Source organism: Saccostrea echinata, unplaced genomic scaffold, assembly GCF_033153115.1.
Source record: "Saccostrea echinata isolate AGI-Se365-2 ecotype Australia unplaced genomic scaffold, CSIRO_AGI_Sech_v1 ptg000006l, whole genome shotgun sequence".
Lineage (NCBI taxonomy): Eukaryota > Metazoa > Mollusca > Bivalvia > Ostreida > Ostreidae > Saccostrea > Saccostrea echinata.
In genome coordinates this window covers 16067930-16086662 of record NW_026889755.1, presented here as the reverse complement: position 1 = coordinate 16086662, position 18733 = coordinate 16067930, and the positions used below count along the sequence as shown (strand labels likewise).

Sequence of the window (18733 nt, the reverse complement as noted above, 5' to 3'; positions counted from 1 at the left end):
CACTTGTGTCTCATATGGGCATTTGTTGTTACTTTTCCTTATGCTTTTTATGCTACGGAAGATAAAAACAGAGATATTTTAAAAACTTTTTCCGTAGATGGGAGGAGGAGATTTTGAAATTAGCCACGAATACCTTAAAAATACATAAATATTCATCTTCTTATATATCAATGAATGAATCTATCAAGCTTAAACAATTTAGATATGAATGATGTAATGTATTTTTTTAAATATTGATTTTAATGTGGGTAATTATTTGATGATTCATTATTAGTCTGTAAATTTAAGAAAGATAATACAAAATAAACCTTTAATGTTAATTTGATTACTTCTAGTTCAAAACACTCTCTCTCTCTCTCTCTCTCTCTCTCTCTCTCTCTCTCTCTCTCTGTGTGTGTGTGTGCCCCAAATATTGTGTCAAATAGCGTGAAAAACCATCGCCTCACTTAAGCTTACAACACACATCCACTCGACTTCCTAATATAATGGATTAGACGCCACTGTAAAAGGATTATCTGATTAATAAGAAGTAAAGAGATTAAGCCAGTCTATATATTTTGTGAAATTACCTAAGCTCCCATATCACATTTGATGGGTTCTGCAAATAAGATTGAGAGCTATATCTGTTATAACCCATATCGACGCTTATGAAATTCAACTTTATTTCAATACAAAAGTCAATTACTGAAAGCACGGTATACTCATTAAAGTCAGGCTTAGGTAGAATCAGTGGGGTCAGGGATTCCCCCGCCTCCCCGTTTATTTTTTAGAAGAGCCATTTAAGGTGGTTGGTACCAACTTTTTGTTGCAATATAAACCAAACCTCCTACGTTATTTTAGCCCTATGATTTTGTATTTTAAAAAAAGTCTTAAAGAGAGAATTCGAAAATCCTGTTTAAATTTAAATGACTTCAAACGTATGGAAAGAATTCTTATATGAGAACATTGAGATCGAATAAGAATAGCAGAGTTTTGATTTTGAAAGAGAAATGACATTTTTAACGATGCTAGAAAAAAGCATATAATCAGAAGCATTTAATTTTTAATGCAGCGGCTTGGATCTACTTGAAAATTTGACTCTGAATTTTCGTCAATATTAAAAAGTTCATTGGACTCGAATTATACGGTGGACTCTGGGTTATTATTCGTCTCACCTCGTAATCATTTATTCCTTTGGTATTGTATAAGAGAAAGTCTTGCAATCAATACTCCTCTCTTTGTGGGACAAAGTTATGAAAGGAATTGGGGGTCAGGGTAGGTGGGAGGGGAATGTTAAACTGACATTTCCTTGTCTTTCTTTAGAGAAATTAAGCAAGGATTTATATGCATGCAAATAAGTACAGTACATATAGGGTTCTTTGACTTACATTTCTCAATTGCTGTATATGACTTGTATTTGAGATCCCAGAAGCTCTTATAGAAGAGAACAATTAGTCGTTTGCTCCCAGCGTACTGGTCACAGTATATACTAATCAAATTTATACCCAGCCCAAAGTTCTTTTTCGCGTTCTGGAATTTACCTATATTACATTCTTCAGTAACTCTAGTTTTTAACATTGATAAGTTGTACAAAGATTATTTGCTGACTATGACTTAGTATTTCTATATTTGTAAATGTCCATTGCAGCATTTTAAAAACATTTTTGTTCTGAATGTTTCCGATGGGAATAAGTCCATTCCCTCTAGTTCTCTGTTCTTTGGAGATTTTTGCTGCATTTAGTCCACTATTCTTTCCTCCATCAAATTAATTCATGCCATATAGTTCCCCATTAAAAGTGTCCCCATTCACGTAGTCCAATAAAAGGCGTCTACATAATTTATGTAAAGTTAATGTATTAGTCGATAAAACGAAAAATCTCAAGTATATAGATTTTAAATATATTCAAGAATTCCCGTGTAATTTAAGATACAAGTTTTATTTATTATGGCTCTCTGACTTAAGTTGGGATCACAAAGGATGAATATGAGAGAGAGAGAGAGAGAAAGGGGAAAAAATCTTTTTTTAATATGCTATTCCTTAAATTAAATTGTTCAGATGCTCTTTTTTATTTAACAGTTTAATCACAATTTACACTGCCATGCCACTGACACTCGATACATGATAAACGATCGACCATTGATGTTACTGATATGGAATATATGTACATATCAAAAGTGATTTACAAATACGTATTAATTGTTGATTAAAATAACGAGTTACTTACGTCATGCGCATTTTCACGAACAACTGACCTTAAGTTTATCCCATTACAATTTAACCTTTTTAGCAGTTGTACAGGTAATAATCTTTTGAATAACTTTGAAAGAGATTTCATAATATTTTCATGAAATGAAGAATTTTATGATATTTAACAAATAAAAACAAAAATCTACAGATGTGTCTTGTTAAAAAATCTACAGATGTTCTTGCTGCAAATCATTCGTCCAACCATCCCCACCCAAAAAATAAAAAAAAATATTATCAGAATAAGACAATTTATGCGCGCTTCAATATGCGCTAAAGGATCATTAAAAAAAGAAGAATAAGCAACTACAAAACATTCCCCTCACCCTTTAAAGAAAAATTTTTTTTTCTAAAAAAAGCAAAAGCGAAATTTAAAAGCAATGTCTTTTTTCCTGTTCTTCGTAAACTTTTTGATCATTTTAAACGTAACTGTAAGCAATACACATTTGGAGGAGTTGAAAAGATCATTCCGGACTATATAATTTATGTATATATCAGATACTCTTACTCTGTTACCATTATATGTTTACCTTTAACCCTTCCTTATCAGTGACCAATTACTACCTTAAAACATCCGCACAAAAGATTATCCAATCTGTTTAGATTTGATCAGCAAAGATTAGAATTAAAGCTGAAAAGTTATTCTCCCTACAAACTTAAAGGGATCACCTACATTTAAATACATTTTGAAAAAAATAAACTTTTTAAATTCTACTGGCTCACACACCGTTATTTACAGATTACAATTCTTGGGGACTTTTAATCCTATTTCCTTTCCATTTATACCTTGATGATTCGTGGCGAGAGTTACCTTAAAAGTTAAAGAATCAAAGCGAGAGACATGAAGGTGTCAGTAGCGGACACTTCCTAATTATCGTGGTATGTTCCTAGAAAAACATGGAATTAGACCCAACTGGGAAAGAGGTAATTCAGATTTAATTTTTAAGATACTATACAGATATATATGTATTTTTTATTAATCTATTTTTAATAATCGAGAGACTGAGGAAAGCGTTTTGAAAGAATCGAAAATAACGCAAATATGCTACCCGATTCAGATGGAAAATGTTATAATTTTCGCAAAAACGTTTGTATGTGTTTTGCAATATTGTCCCCTCCCTTTTTTCAACCAAAATGTATTTCTGTGATTTTAACCCCCCCCCTTCTCCTATTTCCTCAGTAGTAATGTGTCCATGTTTATCAGGACAATCTACTGAAATGTTTGAAAATTCAAAACATTGAATATTACGATTTAGTTTTTTTTTCTAAAGTATACGTTAATTTGGTCACAAAAACTTAAAAGGCAACATCAAAAATTTAAATCGCTGGCGGACTATCAACTAACTTAGAAATTTTGTTTTACGTTACTCTTCAGCCAAACTATTGCCAATAAGTGCAACGATCAAAGAATAGAGATACATAGAATAATGTATTAATGACAGATAAAATGCTTAAATATTTGTTTAAACTTCTCCCAGCTTTAATGAACATATGGTTCGCCAAAAGATTAAAAGTTTACCCTGTTATGAAAAGAAGGCTTATGACAGATTTGGATTAAAGTGTGACGAGGTGCCACGTCTCATTTGCTTTAAATAGTCATCCGAAATAAATATGTTTAATTAAGATTAAGAATCTATTGTAAATAATTAGTCCCTCGTTATATGTAACACTTTTTACCATAGGACATTACAGATAATCTATAGAATTTGTGTTGCATTACTTTAATAATTTCCCTCGGGACAGTAATTTAATTTACTATGCTTCAATAGTTAGTAATAGATTGGCAAAGGAGAGGTTAAAAAATGAAAACATACGCCAAATTAACAAACTAGAATTAAACATATCATTTATTTTAAAACATCTCTTCTTCAATATATATGTATGTTTTCCGGGACAAACAAAGAATAGTCTGCCATCTGTTTCTTAAGATAATATTTTTCCACATTATTTTAAAACATTAGTTTTACTTCTTTCTTTATGGCGTACTTACATGTAGCTGAAAAATAACCTTTTAACCTATGTTATTTTTAAAGCGACACAAATCCGCTGTGCCCATTTTTATTTTTCCTGTTACATGATTAAACTAGATACTTTATTCTTATTACCAAACCTAATTCAACGCACCCCCTTCCCTTCCAAACAGAAAAGAAAAGAAAAAATGAAAACAATGTGCTGAAGCGCAATAAAACCCAGCTGACCTCTGCAGTGCCTTCTTTTAAATGTTTGATGGAATATAGATTTAGTTTCGTTTATTTCCCCTGAATCGGAATCAGAAGACTAAACCTTTTTAATATCATTCAACAATATTTTTTAAATGAATTTTTTTTCAATAGTTTATTTGAAGATAAAAATTTGCAATTGTTAATGATCTCTTCAGATGCCTGACATAAATATAAATATATATACCCTAGATGTTCAGTCTCACTAATCTCGAAATATAGTATCGTTTAAATTAAACAGAGACAACAATGATCTCTTACTCCTAAACCAAGATAAGTTTTACCAAATTAAAGAAAATTTTATTTCTGATTGATCATTTGTATAGGTACCACTTCTATTACAATAAGCAAAGCAGTATCTTCTACTCTGATTCCGCGACAAAGTATTTTTGTCTGAAATATCACTCTTAAGTGTAAAACATGGGAGATAAATTTCAGTAGAGATGAAGACTTTCTGTTGTGAATCTTATGCAAACCAAAGGTAAAGATTTACCGATATATGTAGACAAAAACGAAACGATACAAGCAATCTGTATGTTATCTATTTTCAGAGACTGGACAGAATTAGCCGTTTGGTTTTCGACAGACGTAACCTCCAAACACTCCGAGAAGGAATATGTAGCCTGTTTGATATCTATCACGACATTCTAGAAAAAGAGTTTGAGTATGGATGTTACTTTAATAATGACGACATCATAGCCAGGCTTGATGAAGTTGTAAGTATCAAGCTAACCAATACTATTCGATCAGCATTTACCAAACGAAAATATTAGGTGTACGATGTTATATAAGTATTTTTTATCGGAATTAAGTTAAAGGTACAGAGTATCTGTGAGTATATAAGTATGTTGCCTACAACCAAGAAACCGTAGCCAATTCATATTTTAGAATATGGTTGGTGGTTCCTGTAGATTCGAATTTTTCTTTTTATCCGAGAGGCCAATAGGGGGCCAAAAAATCACGTTTTTTAACAAAAAAAATCTGCTTAAAAGAATTCCTCTTACATTTTACTCAGTAGTCAATGCATATTTTGGAATATTGGTGGCTTCCCGTAGATGTGGAATTTTCATTTTCCACTGATATGTCAATTTGGGTCCCATTATGTTTTGTTCAAAATTCATGTTTCAAAAATCCTCTATCAAATTGAATGTGAACCATCGGCCTCTGATTTTACGGGTGATCGTAAGTTATTATAATGAATAATTATTCACTTCATCCTTGGGTAACTACTGAAGAAACCACAATAGTTATTTTACAACTTACAAATACATGTATATACATTTCATAGGATAATTTCATGGCTAAATTGAAATAAAGATTTCAATGAAGCATACAAATACAGGGTATCCCAGAATATATGATACCATTTCAAGATTCTGTAAAACTTAATGTAATGAATACTGAATTATAACAAATGCATTATAAACATTACATATACCGGTACTTTCCAATTTTATTCACATAATTTGACAGTCAATTAAAAAGAAAACAACAAAATGAGTTCACTTTGAAAAATGCTATGGTTTTTAAATGATGCCCTCTAAATGACGTTCTATCTGTGTAATGATAATGTCTAGACATTGCACAAAATTCCTTAACTTGAGACAACAGTGCCTGTCTCGGTAGTAACTTCTTGATTTTCATCAGAGGTAAACCTTTATATATATATATATATATATATATATATATATATATATATATATATATATATATATATATATATATATGTGTGTGTGTGTGTGTGTGTGTGTGTGTGTGTGTGTGTGTGTGTGTGTTAAGGATTCCGGTTTGGGTTTAGCAGCAGTAACCTAAGACTAGGATTAATAATTACAGTTTCAAAATGAGGGTAGCTAGCTCTTTTGATAATCCATTTTGATTGAAATTGCAGTTTTTTGCAGAAGTTTAATGTAAATTTGTTACGTTGCAATTTCGTAAGTGTGAGAATTTTTTTTTGGAATATTTTGTTGCTAAGAAATTGTATTTACTCAAATATTTTTAGAGACATATCAAACAAATTGGCCAAGGGATGTGTTTGTGGCAGGCATTTCAAATGGTATCAAATATTTTAGGACACCCTGTATATACATAATTTTTTTTTTTTTTTTTTAAAAAAAGGTTTTTGTGATATACAAAGGCTTTTGTAGCTTTTGGGTTCCGATTGGCCCCTAGATAAAATGAAAATTCCAAAAAATATTGATTATCTACAGGGCACTTCCAATATATTCTAAAAGATAATTGAGCTACTGTGTAAAATGCAAGAGGGTTTTTAGGAACATGATTTTTTGTTTTAAAAATATCGTTTTGTGGCCCGAAAGTCTCCCCTATTGAAAACTAAATTCTGAAACCTTATTGCACAGCTACAGGACACCACGAATCATATTCCAAACGACGACTTGGCCGCTGTGTAAAATATAAGAGGAGTTCTGTATATCCTGGGTTGTGTAGAAAAAAAACGTCATTTCGACTCCCAATTGGCCCCTAGGGTGAAAATAAAATTCCGAAATGTAAAGGGTAAAGATAACGAACAGTGATCGATCTCAAAAATCCATAAACAATACAAATATGTGAAGAGGGCATAAAACATGATGACCCCTGGAAATTCCAGAGGTGGGATCAGGTGCCAAGGAGGAGTAAGCATCCCCTGTTGACCGGACACACCCGCCGTGAGCCCAATGTTTTGGTCAGGTAGACGGAACTATCCGTAGTCAATTCAGTACAAAAACTTATGCACAAGTACAGGACACCGCCTTTCACATTTCAAAGGATGATTTGGCTAGTGTATAAAATAAGAAGGATTTTTGGAATCGTTGTTTTTCGACCCCCTCCCCCTCCATTGGCTCCAAGGAAGAAAATAAAAATTCCGAAACCTCTTTGCACATCTATCGGACACCATAAATCATATTCTATTCAAAATGATGATTTGGCTACTCAGTAAAATGTAAAAGGACTAGAAAAAATCCCGCGCAAGCGCGGGGAATTGAATCTATACTACTACCGACAGAAAATATTTTGTAGTTTCTACTGACAGCCTACAGGCTTATAGCAGGAAGAAATAGTTTGTTCAAAATCTCGCAGGAAGTAGATGTACGTCTTCCCCACCCCACCCCTTTGTAAAAACTTGAAAATTAACAAAATTTTTCATTAATTGACGTTTATTCTGAAACCTGTTATACTTTGTTATAGATATTGTACATCAGATGCTCTTATTTCATTTCCGTCAAGGATAAAAGCAGTGAATATGCATATTTTACTGATAAATTGATTTGGGGGGAGGGGGGTAAAAATTCACAGGTACTTGGGTCTTGGTTTATAAATATGTTTGTACCTTACTGATATGTAAATAATGTACTTTACTTTTTTACATATCAATAAGGTACATACATATTTATAAACCAAGACTCAAGTACCTTTGGAAAATTAACTTTTAACGCCCTATGAATAGGCCGAGTATTTGATACAAAAGACTGTTTTCAGAAAAAAATGAAATGTATTGATTATATAAAAGCACAAAATTTTACATCTGTAATTGTTTTTGAACAACACCTTATTCCTAAATTTTCATGGCCGTAGGAACCGGGGGGGGGGGGTGGGGGCACGGGGGGCCGTGCCCCCCTCCCCAATAATTTTGCCGATATATAGATTACTATAGTAAACATAGATACTATATGCTTGTGCCCCCTAAATGAAAACGTCAGATGACCTTTTTTTTTTTTTTTTTTTTTTGCTTGTCAGGAAATTTTTGGTAATGCCCCCTCAACTGTCAACTGAAAATGTATGGCTGTGCCCCCCCCCCCCAACTGAAATTGCTTCCTACGGGCCTGATTTTCTCTTTACATGTAAGCAAGTTTATTACGAAGTACAAATTGTACTTCGGGTTCGTTGCCACGATGCTCTCAGTAAGGAATATATATACAAATTTTACCGATAAATTTATTAGGAAAACCTACTACATACATACATATTTTTGTAATAGTCTTTCGATATGTAAATATATTCACAACTTATAGTTTTATCAATGATTTACCATTATTTCAATGACCAATCACACAAAAGCTTTTTTTTATGTTGTGCAGCTATAAGCGCCTCGTTTTTTTAAAACATCGGGCTCGATGCTATATGATGTTCTAGAATGTTCCGTCAATATTAAGATCGGTGAGTGACGAAAATAATTTGCACATTTCCCTTTTTAATCGGTCATCACAACTTATTTCTTTTATATCATTTAAATCAAGTTTTGATTGAATAATTCAGTCATGACGTTTTATGAAATAAATAAACGATTGCTTGTTGTCAGTTTCATTAAAAATTGCCAGTAACTTAGATCCGCCAACAGGAAATGCCACCGTACTCACGTTTTTGCTATCTCATGGCTGTTTATAGAAAATAAAAGTAGACTTTTAATTTAATGTACGATACTTACTATGCGAGTGAAATCTAAATATAGTTTACGGACATCATCTTGTATCTAGTGTATTGTTAGAGGAGTAAGTAAGATCTCTGGTGCACTCGTTTCAGAGTTTATTTGCAAAATTTATTAATTTATAACTATAGATTTCTGGGAACCTTTTTTGTAAAGAAATGTTTTTTCGACTCAAAGATAGCTCCTTCGGTGAAAAAATGAGCCAAACCAAATCCCTATTGTATATATATACCAGACTCTGACAGAGCTGTTTCGTATTTGGATATTTTATTTATTATAGAAAGCTGAATTAACAACAAATCTTTATGATGAACGTGATTTCTTCAACTTTTCTATCGCTTTCCTTATTTATGTAGCAATATACCATTATCGCCTGCCTATGGAGTTTATTTCTTCCAGTTTATTCGATACGCAAAAGACGAACAATTTCTAAAACGAGGCAAGTTGAGGATACAACGACATCAAGTCTCGTTTAATGTCGACATTTCGCAAATTTTATGGTCGATACAATGTCTATCGTTAAGTTGAATGTCGACTGACGTTTTTCAGAGAAATTGTTTAGTCATTATTTCACACTTAATTCTGCGGATTTTTTCGTTTGCCCGATCATGACAAGGAGCACATGGCGGGGATGATCGGTCGACAGGGGATGCTTACTTCTTCATGGGTCCTGATCCCACGTCTGGTTTCATTAAGGTCCTTGTGTGCCGATTTGTATTGTTTATATGGACTTTTAAGCTTGATTACTGTCGTTACCTTCATATTTCGTACAGAACACCTCCAATAACATTTCTTCTAGGGATTAATTAGGTACCTCTGAGATTGCAAAATGAAGTTTAGGAAGAAAATAATAATAGTAATCTTTATTCAGGAATAGGCATTATGCAATGTACATGAATATTGAGGTGTGAGTATTATACACATTAAAACTTTTGAATAGACATGATTTAAGAGATGAATTTTAAAACAAATTAACTAATAAATCTTAAATGTTGCATATAAATCAAATAAATATATTATATTGTATATGCCTTATCCCAAGGATAGCCCATGAAAGCCAGTATGGCTTATTCCAATGAGGTCCTTTTACATGTAACAAAATTACTGGCATATGACATATATAATATACTTAATATAAACAATACATAATATACATACTATAAACAAGATGGCTTAAAATTCTTAATATGTAATAGCATCTAAAACACAAGTTCTTAATTGTATAAGAAGAAAGAACAATTGGGTTATAACTCTAATAGTATAAAAAGTCCTCTTTAGACATTTTCTTAAGTTTTTCTATAAAATGGACAAGATAACAACAATTTTCCCAAATGCATAGTAAAAAAATATTGTTTACAATTGCAAGTAACATTTATAACATTTTGATGATCTTAAGATATTACAGGAAGTAAATGTAACGTTTCACTTATCATAAAAATACAACTATCTTGACAGAAACAGAACAGTTGGGACGATATCCGGGAACACTTTATAGAAGACGACTACCATTCCTATAGCAAGGGAAACTTTACGGATGATGAAGTCCGGGATCCCGCCAAACTTGTCCTTGATCTCATTAACCAGGTCATCAAGTGCAAAGAGGGCGTCTATCAAAAACTGGAGGTATACTTTTTCGTGATATTTTAAACACACCCTAACCTGAGAGCCGTGCGTTTAATGTTCAGGTTAGAGTCGTGCGAAAATTTGTTGCGGAATTTTTTTTTTTTTTTAAATTTTTTCAGTGATGTATAAAATGGTTATTTATTTGACAGGACCATTGAATTAAAACTGCTTACAATTACAGAAACACTTTAACTGATTTTCATTGTAAAATTCGTAATTATGTGTCGTTTCCATGTTTAGACTTAATTAAGATATCAGATTGTATATCTTTTAAAAAAAGTTTTTCATTGTTGATAAATATCTTAGTCATACAGATGGGTCATACATGTATTTAAAAACCAACCTGTTATTAAACCCACTCGTAAGTGGACAGAAACACCCTTATCAGTTTCATTGAAATAATGCGATTGTGCCAATCCTGTTAACATCGTTGATATTTTCTCAGTTTTTCCATTATGTCTTCGGAAAATATTTCATGACCTTTTATTTCACAGTGTGACGTACCAGTATGTCATATTCAAAGACACAGTCATAATTTTTTTCTATTCAGTTTAGAAATGCAAGTTTTTTGTTTTTGTTTATTTGTTTGTTTGTTTTTGTTTTGTATTGTTTTGTTGTTTTTTTTTTGTTTTTTTATTATTATTATTATTATTTTTTTTTTTGGGGGGGTTTCTGATTTTTGTTTTTGTTTATTTGTTCGTTTGCTTGTTTTGTTTTTGTTTGATGTTGTTGTTTGTTTGTTTTGTTTTGTTTTTTGTTTTGCTTTTGTTTTGTTTTTGTTTTTGGTCATTTGACCTGATCGATATTTCATGCCCTTTTTCTTCGCTCTTTAGAGGACAAATTCCAATTAACAAAGCCTGCATTTTCTGAAATGATGAATGTAAATAAAACTTTAATTTTAGCAAAAGCACACGGAGATTGAGGAGGCAGAAAGGCGGGTAGACGAATACCGAGGTGAGACAACTCCTTGTGAACTTATTAAAAAGTATCTGAATGCTCTAAAATTAATTTAGACTGAATTTTCTTCCGAAGATTTCATATTCCTTTCTTCATTGTCAGTAGAGAATATTCAATCTTACAAAATTAAATCTCGATTCTAGTTGCGTTTATAAATTGTTTATTTTATAAAACATAAAAAATAAAATAACACTTGAATATATTTTGACTTTAAAAATTCTCACCACAACTTGTTTCCAATGGTTGTTTACTTGAGGTAGAAGAATGGATGCGGGAGCTTCAAACTTCCCCTTACAGAAGCAGCAAATTAAGAACTGTAAATAAATGTATTTAATTAGTATTATCTGTTCATTTGATGAATAGAGAAAGCCCAACATGCGTATGAGACGTTAATGAATGAGAGAAAAGAAACCACAGACAGACTCCTAGAAGCAGCGAAAACCAAAACCAAGTTAAAATGCATGGAACAGTTGTACGAGGAAAAGTCGCAAAAGCTACAAGAGTGATTACCTCCTTAATTACTAAATCGATCTTAATCGTACATAATTACTAAATATTTTGATTTATGGACATTCACAGTATGGAATTAAGCTGACAATTAACTTATAATTATTCGTATTCTACCTTTTGCCCAGGAGAATTAATGGGGCATTATTTCGTAATAGAAAACACGACATAATGAAACTTACAAGGTATTATGATGGTCAGCCACTTATTTAACTATTTTTGAGCTGTTTACGGAATATTATGTTTCGTTTTACAGATTACAGAGGACAAGCACGGTGTGTATGTGGGAGAGAGAACGAGAGAAGGTGGTCAAAGACTATCAGCAAAAGTAAGTTCTATCATTTGTATTATTTTTTTAAAATTGTATAGAATTTTTATCGGGTTTAGAAAATGTCAGTTTTCTTTTGAAGAAAATAGTTAAAATGTCTTGCCCTTTCATGTTTTTTTTAGACAAACAATATTCTGATTTAAAGAAAAAAAAAAGTGATTACATAAAAAAAATTGGTTATTTGTTAGGAGTGTTATATCCATACCAATATTTTTAGGGCCCTGCAGGCATGTTCACGAAACTTTCCTAAGATCGTATGTCGTCCTAAGATTATTTATATGAAATGACTTAGGAAGAAAGTTAGGAACATCCTAAGATCAACTTAGGATATATCATAAGATGCAGCTCGACACTAACTTAAGAACTTCTTAAGTTAAGAAATTCTAACTTACAATGAACACTTGTTTTTTTCACATTTATCTATACATGTAAAATTTTGGAGACATTTGTAGCCAAAAAATATTTAACATAACATGAAAAAAAAATTACATTTACATGTACATGTGACTTCAGTGTATTTTCATGTTTGCATCTTTTAAATGATAAAATATTTAATAGCGCATGTAAATTGCATCGAAACAAGAGAATTTTTTCTAACAAAGTAAAAGATTTAAATTTTTAAAAATCTTAAATTTATTGATCTACCTTGAGGATGATTACAATGTGATGTATTATAAAAGTCCATCATTTTTTGAAGAAAAAAGCTGATATTAAATGAAATGATTCACAATAAGTATTAACATGCAAAAATAAATAATGTAATAATATACACAGAAAGGCAATTGTAAATTAAGCAACAATATCTTAAGACGAGAAAAGATGCACTATAAGTTTCAAATTGCATATTCATGATTGATAGCTTTTATTTGGTTGATATCTAGAAACTATCTAAATGTCTGAAAACGAATTCTGATTTTAGGATAGAAGATCTTGAAAACGAAATTTCCTTTCTTAAGCAGAACACGAGGAGTATTTCTCGAAGAATGTCGGTATGTCCATGTGTATTTTGGAATAATTAACAAAAATATCATTCCATTCAAGCACCACGACTACCACTACTGCTTGAATATGTAATAAAATTCATGTTCTTCATTTATGTCAAATTCTTGTTTCAGAACATTGACGACCAAAATAAAATGTTTAAAATGAGGCAAGAGAGAAGCAAGTCTTTCCAAGGTAAAGCGTAACTAGGTTCTATGAAATGTAATTGGTCATTAAATTTATATCATCTAAAACGTCGGTGTCATAACACTTTCAGGGTAGTAAGTCACTTTAACATGCATGTAATTATCCCCGACTTTACTGCGTTATATTTCACTTAATAGTGTTATAATTAGTCATTATTTCATTAACGCCTTGCGCACAAGCCTTGTGTCTGCTACTCTAAAACAGTTTTAGATTTTTAAATATTCACTATTCACTCAAACTTATCGATGCATTACTAGTATGTGACGCGAACTTTGCGGTTCAAAAAAATTATTCAAAATATGCAATGCATGTACAGCTGTACAACATGTATGTCCATCAAACTCAACGGTATAGTTTTGCTGCTATTTAAGAGTGTAAAAAATAAGTTTAAACTCTTCTGGCCAAGTGCTTCTTGAAAAAAGAGATTTAAAAGATTTTTTTCTATACACATCTGTATTTCTATGTAAAACTTTGACCACCTAGTGACGTCCAGCCCTATCTCTGAGGGTCATGATTTGAACAAACTTGGATCTACAGCTGAAATAAACGAGATTTAAAATGAATTCAAATCTATACTGTGTTATAAGGCACTTAAACTGTATACTAAATAATGGGTTACTGTAACCCAAGAGTGTAAAAAGTGAATTCAAATCTACACTGTGTAAAAAGTCTCTAAGACGTTACAATGTAATAAGTAACGATAACCTAGGAGTGGATAAAATGAACTCAAACTTTACTGTGAAATATGTGTCACCGGGTCTTTTGTAGGAAAAATCCAACACTGGATTCGGCACAACTATATTTATTACTGTGCTTATAACAAAAAACCTACAAAGTATAAATTAAACACACTCTCACAACACAATACACACACAAAACGAATACTTTACATTTAACATCAGACATTAACAACACATAAATTATATGATTGTTCGCTGTCGGGATTAATTAATAAAAGTAAATTATAAAATACATTTATATAATAATTATAATAAAGGTAAACAGAAAGCTTACCAGGAATCCAGTTAAATTAATTCCAAGTAATACTTGAAAGAATACTTCTATGTTTCAAATATATGTAAGACTTCTACCGTAAAGGCAAAAAGCGTGGGGGTAAAGAATTGGCGGGTACTGTGCTTAAATACTCGGTGCAGAAATTTAAACATGCATATTAATAAGATAAAACAGTCGGTTATTGGTCAGCTGTAAGGTCACATTAGGTCACCTAACCGGAAACACGTGGAAATACAAAAATAAACAATGTCACATGATCTCCCAAAACATTCACACTAAACACACAACACAAACAAACGCAGCGAACGCATTCGATTGGCAATGCGCGCCAATTTTATGTACAAATTAAAACACAACATCTGTGACATTCTCCCCTGCTTGGGAAAATGGCTCCTGACATTTTATAAATATCAGATTAATGTTAATAAAACACAAAAATATACAAATTCCTATATACAAAAGAATTGTCATAAAAACCAAAATGAAGACCATCATCCTATATACTCAAGAAACGTCATAAAAACCAAAATGAAGAATATCATTTCATGTGACATTCTCCCCTGAACAATGGAAAAGTTACTCACACAAAATAGACCACTGGATTAATCTGATGTGAAACCCACTCACCATACTTGTCTGGGGGTCTTACCTGTCTGGTTGATCTACGAGGGGGTACATTAGAAGCTGGACTATTTACAAAGGAACTAGTATCACTAAATGTTGCATTACGATTCAAAGTTGAATTACCTGTAAATGCAGCACTGGGATCAGATGCAGACATAGTGTCCTGAAAATCATGAGAACCCTTTATTGTACTAGGAGTTTTCAAACGAACAATGCCAGGCCTTACCCTCCTCTGAGGAATCACATATACCTGGGAACTATCTGATGATTCTGAATCAGAAGTTGACGAGTCAGACAATGTACCGGTATCAACCATATCTGAAGTGGGACTCTCCTTGGGGAGTGTCATATCATGGGTAGTCTTAAGACCTTGATCAGGAATAATCTGATTAGGGGTGGTCTGCTCAGGGGCAGGGGTAGTCCTATTACTACTCTTAGGAATGGTTTGCTCAGGGGCAGGGGTAGTCCTACTCTTAGGATTGGTTTGCTCTGTATCAGCTACCCTGGGGAGATATGAAATCGGTAATAACATATTTCTATGCAATGTTTTCACCTTTTCTGACCCAAACTCTTTTTTAACTCTGTAAACTGGAATATCAATGTTGGGTTGACCTACTACAATGTAAGTGTCTTTGGCCCACTTATCTGCCAATTTGTTCTTTCCTTTCAACCCAACATTTCTTACCAAAATACGGTCACCGACCTGTATTTTTGAATGTCTTACTCTTGTATCATAGTTAGATTTATATCGTGCACTACTCTTTTCAGCTTCCTGAGAAGCAATTTTGTATGCATATTCTAATCGTTTCTGAAGCTTCTTAGAGTAATTGTCATGACTATTAGGCTTCTCGGTAGAATCGGTATCTAAGCCTAAATATGCGTCAATAGACAGGCGCGGATGTCGCCCAAACATGAGGAAAAATGGCGAAAAACCCGTACTGTCATGTTTGGTTACATTGTACGCGTGAACTAAGGTACTTACATATGACTTCCAGTCCTCTTTTTGTTTGTCGTTCAGCGTACCGAGCATTTTAAGTAGGGTTTGGTTGAACCGTTCTACCATCCCATTACCCATAGGGTGGTAGGGCGTGGTACGTGACTGTTGTACTCCAGCTAGTTTACAGAGCTCCCTGATGACATGGCTGGTAAAATTCCGACCCTGGTCGCTGTGAAGTCTGTTGGGAAAGCCATAGTGTACAATAAAATTTTCAAACAGAATTCTAGCAGTGGTCTTAGCAGTTTGATTACGAGTGGGAAAAGCTTGGGCATATCTGGTAAAATGATCAGTGATTACTAGGACGTTTTCATAACCACCTTTGCTTTTTTCCAGAGCTAAGTAATCAATGCATAATAGATCTAAAGGTTGGTATGATTTGATGTTGACAAGTTCTGTTGAGACTTTCTCTGGGGTTTTAAATTTTATACACCTGTCACAGGTTTTGATGCTTTCCGTAATGTCGTGCTCGAGACCAGGCCAGTAAAATCTTTCTCTCATCAGTTGCAGAGTTCTGTCTCGGCCATGGTGCCCTAAATTGCTATGTAGTAGATGGAATGCTATTTCTCTGAAAGAAGCTGGTAATACTAGTTGTTTTCTATTTTCATTATTCAGTATAGTGTTTCTGTATAAAATACCATTAATTAGACACAATTTTCTTGATTCTCTCATAAATTTACTCACTTCTGGAGATTCTGCTTTTAAGGTGGTACTTGATGGAACAAAGTCACCTTGCAATAATTCTATAACTCTTTTAATGACCTTGTCACATGATTGTTCTTTTGCCCAATCAACATTACTGAATACACATGAATCTTCTATCTGAATGGAGTCAGGGATAGGGGTGAGGGGTTCTGATATATTTGAAATGTTACCTGCTTCCCCAATGTCTTGTAAACTCACTGACATACATGTTGGAATGTTGACGGGTAGAAGTACATTTTCCACCAGTGGACAATTGTCTCTCTGAATAGTGTAGGAATTACAAATTGTCTTCACCATTTCTGGAACTATTTCTTCAGTGTCCTGGGGTCTTCTCGATAAACCATCTGCATCACTGTTATTGGCTCCTTTTCGATAGTGTAAAGAAAAGTTGTAGTTGTTCAATGCAGCTAGCCATCTATGACCTGTTGCATCCAGCTTTGCAGAGGTAAGAATATAAGTAAGGGGGTTATTGTCCGTTACAACCTGGAAGGTATTTCCATAAAGGTAATCGTGGAACTTTTCTGTAACTGCCCACTTCAAGGAGAGAAATTCCAACTTGTGGGCTGGGTAATGTCTTTCGCTGTTTTTGAGTCCCCTGCTGGCGTATGCAATCACTCTCTTCTGTCCATTCTGGTCTTGATAGAGGACAGCTCCAAGTCCTGTTGTTGATGCGTCGGTGTGCAAAATGAATGGTGACTCAAAATCTGCAAATGCAAGGATCGGCGGGGATGTTAACTTACCTTTAATGTCCTGAAAAGCTCTCTCTTCCTGGTCTTCCCATTTCCATGGAGATGGTTTGTTCTTTGTCTTACCTTTAATCTGTTTATTTGTAGGATGTCCTTTCAGTAAGTCGTTTAATGGTTTCACCACTTTGGAATAGTTCTGGACATATCTCCTGTAGTAACCTGCAAAACCGAGGAATGTCCTGAGTGTCTTGATGTTGTGAGGTCTTGGCCAGGTTGAAATTGCCTTGGTCTTCTCAGGATCGGTGGCTACACCTTCCTCACTTACCACATGGCCTAAATATGTCACGCTGTGCTTAAAGAACTCACACTTCTTAGCCTTAAGTTTTAAACAATTTTTTTCCAGTCTTTTGAACACTGCAGTCAGTCTGTCAAGATGTTCGTCAAAAGTTTGTGAGAATATTAAGATGTCGTCCAAAAACACTAAACAGTCTCTTAAATTTAACTCACCCATACAGCGTTCCATCAGCCGTTGGAATGTGGCTGGTGCATTCGTTAGTCCAAATCCCATTCTGTTGCATTCGAAATGGCCTATTCCACTAACTGAAAATGCTGTCTTTTCCTTGTCTTTTTCTTCAATTTCCACTTGCCAATAGGAACTTGTTAAGTCTAATTTTGAGAAGTATTTGGATCCGATAAGTCTGTCTATGGTGTCATCTATTCTTGGTAGGTTGTAAGCATCTTTGATGGTACGTGCGTTGAGCTTCCGATAATCAATACAAAATCTAAGACTGCCATCTTTCTTCCTGACCAGGACAATGTTAGATGAGAACGGACTCTGGGATGGTCTTATGGCACCAATATCCAACATCTCCTTGATGTGTTGTCGAACTTCTTCCAACATTCCTGGTGGTATGCGTCTGTAGGCATCTTTAAATGGGGTTTCATCAGTCAACTTGATCTCATGCTTTAATAGGTTGGTCTTGCCAATGTCTGTCGGGCCATCAGAAAATAAGTGTGTCCATTTTCCTAGAAAGTCTTTAGCTACACTTACCTGATCTAGAGTAAGGTTCTCCTCAGTAATCTGTAAATTCAAATCCTCCAAAGATTTTCTGGGCTTCTTACCTGAGTTCTGAGATTCAGGAGACCAAGAATCTACTACCTTTACACCATGAATAGAACATAAAAGTGATTTGGGAGGTATCTGAACAGATGTAACAGAAAGATTACACACCCTAACAGGAATG

At 33.5% G+C, this 18733-nt stretch overlaps 1 protein-coding gene across 1 annotated transcript in view; it reads left to right on the top strand.

Moving 5' to 3' along the window:
• The first annotated feature begins 3061 nt into the window (after positions 1–3061).
• LOC133180568 (uncharacterized) overlaps positions 3062–18733 on the top strand; it is a 28648-nt gene continuing 12976 nt past the window's right edge. Inside the window, exons 1-8 of the mRNA XM_061315052.1 lie at positions 3062–3148; positions 4995–5159; positions 10319–10486; positions 11389–11440; positions 11807–11945; positions 12207–12278; positions 13198–13267; positions 13394–13454. Coding sequence (XP_061171036.1) covers positions 3122–3148; positions 4995–5159; positions 10319–10486; positions 11389–11440; positions 11807–11945; positions 12207–12278; positions 13198–13267; positions 13394–13454 — 754 coding nt within the window. The 5' untranslated portion in view covers positions 3062–3121. The remainder of the gene's footprint in view (positions 3149–4994; positions 5160–10318; positions 10487–11388; positions 11441–11806; positions 11946–12206; positions 12279–13197; positions 13268–13393; positions 13455–18733) is intronic.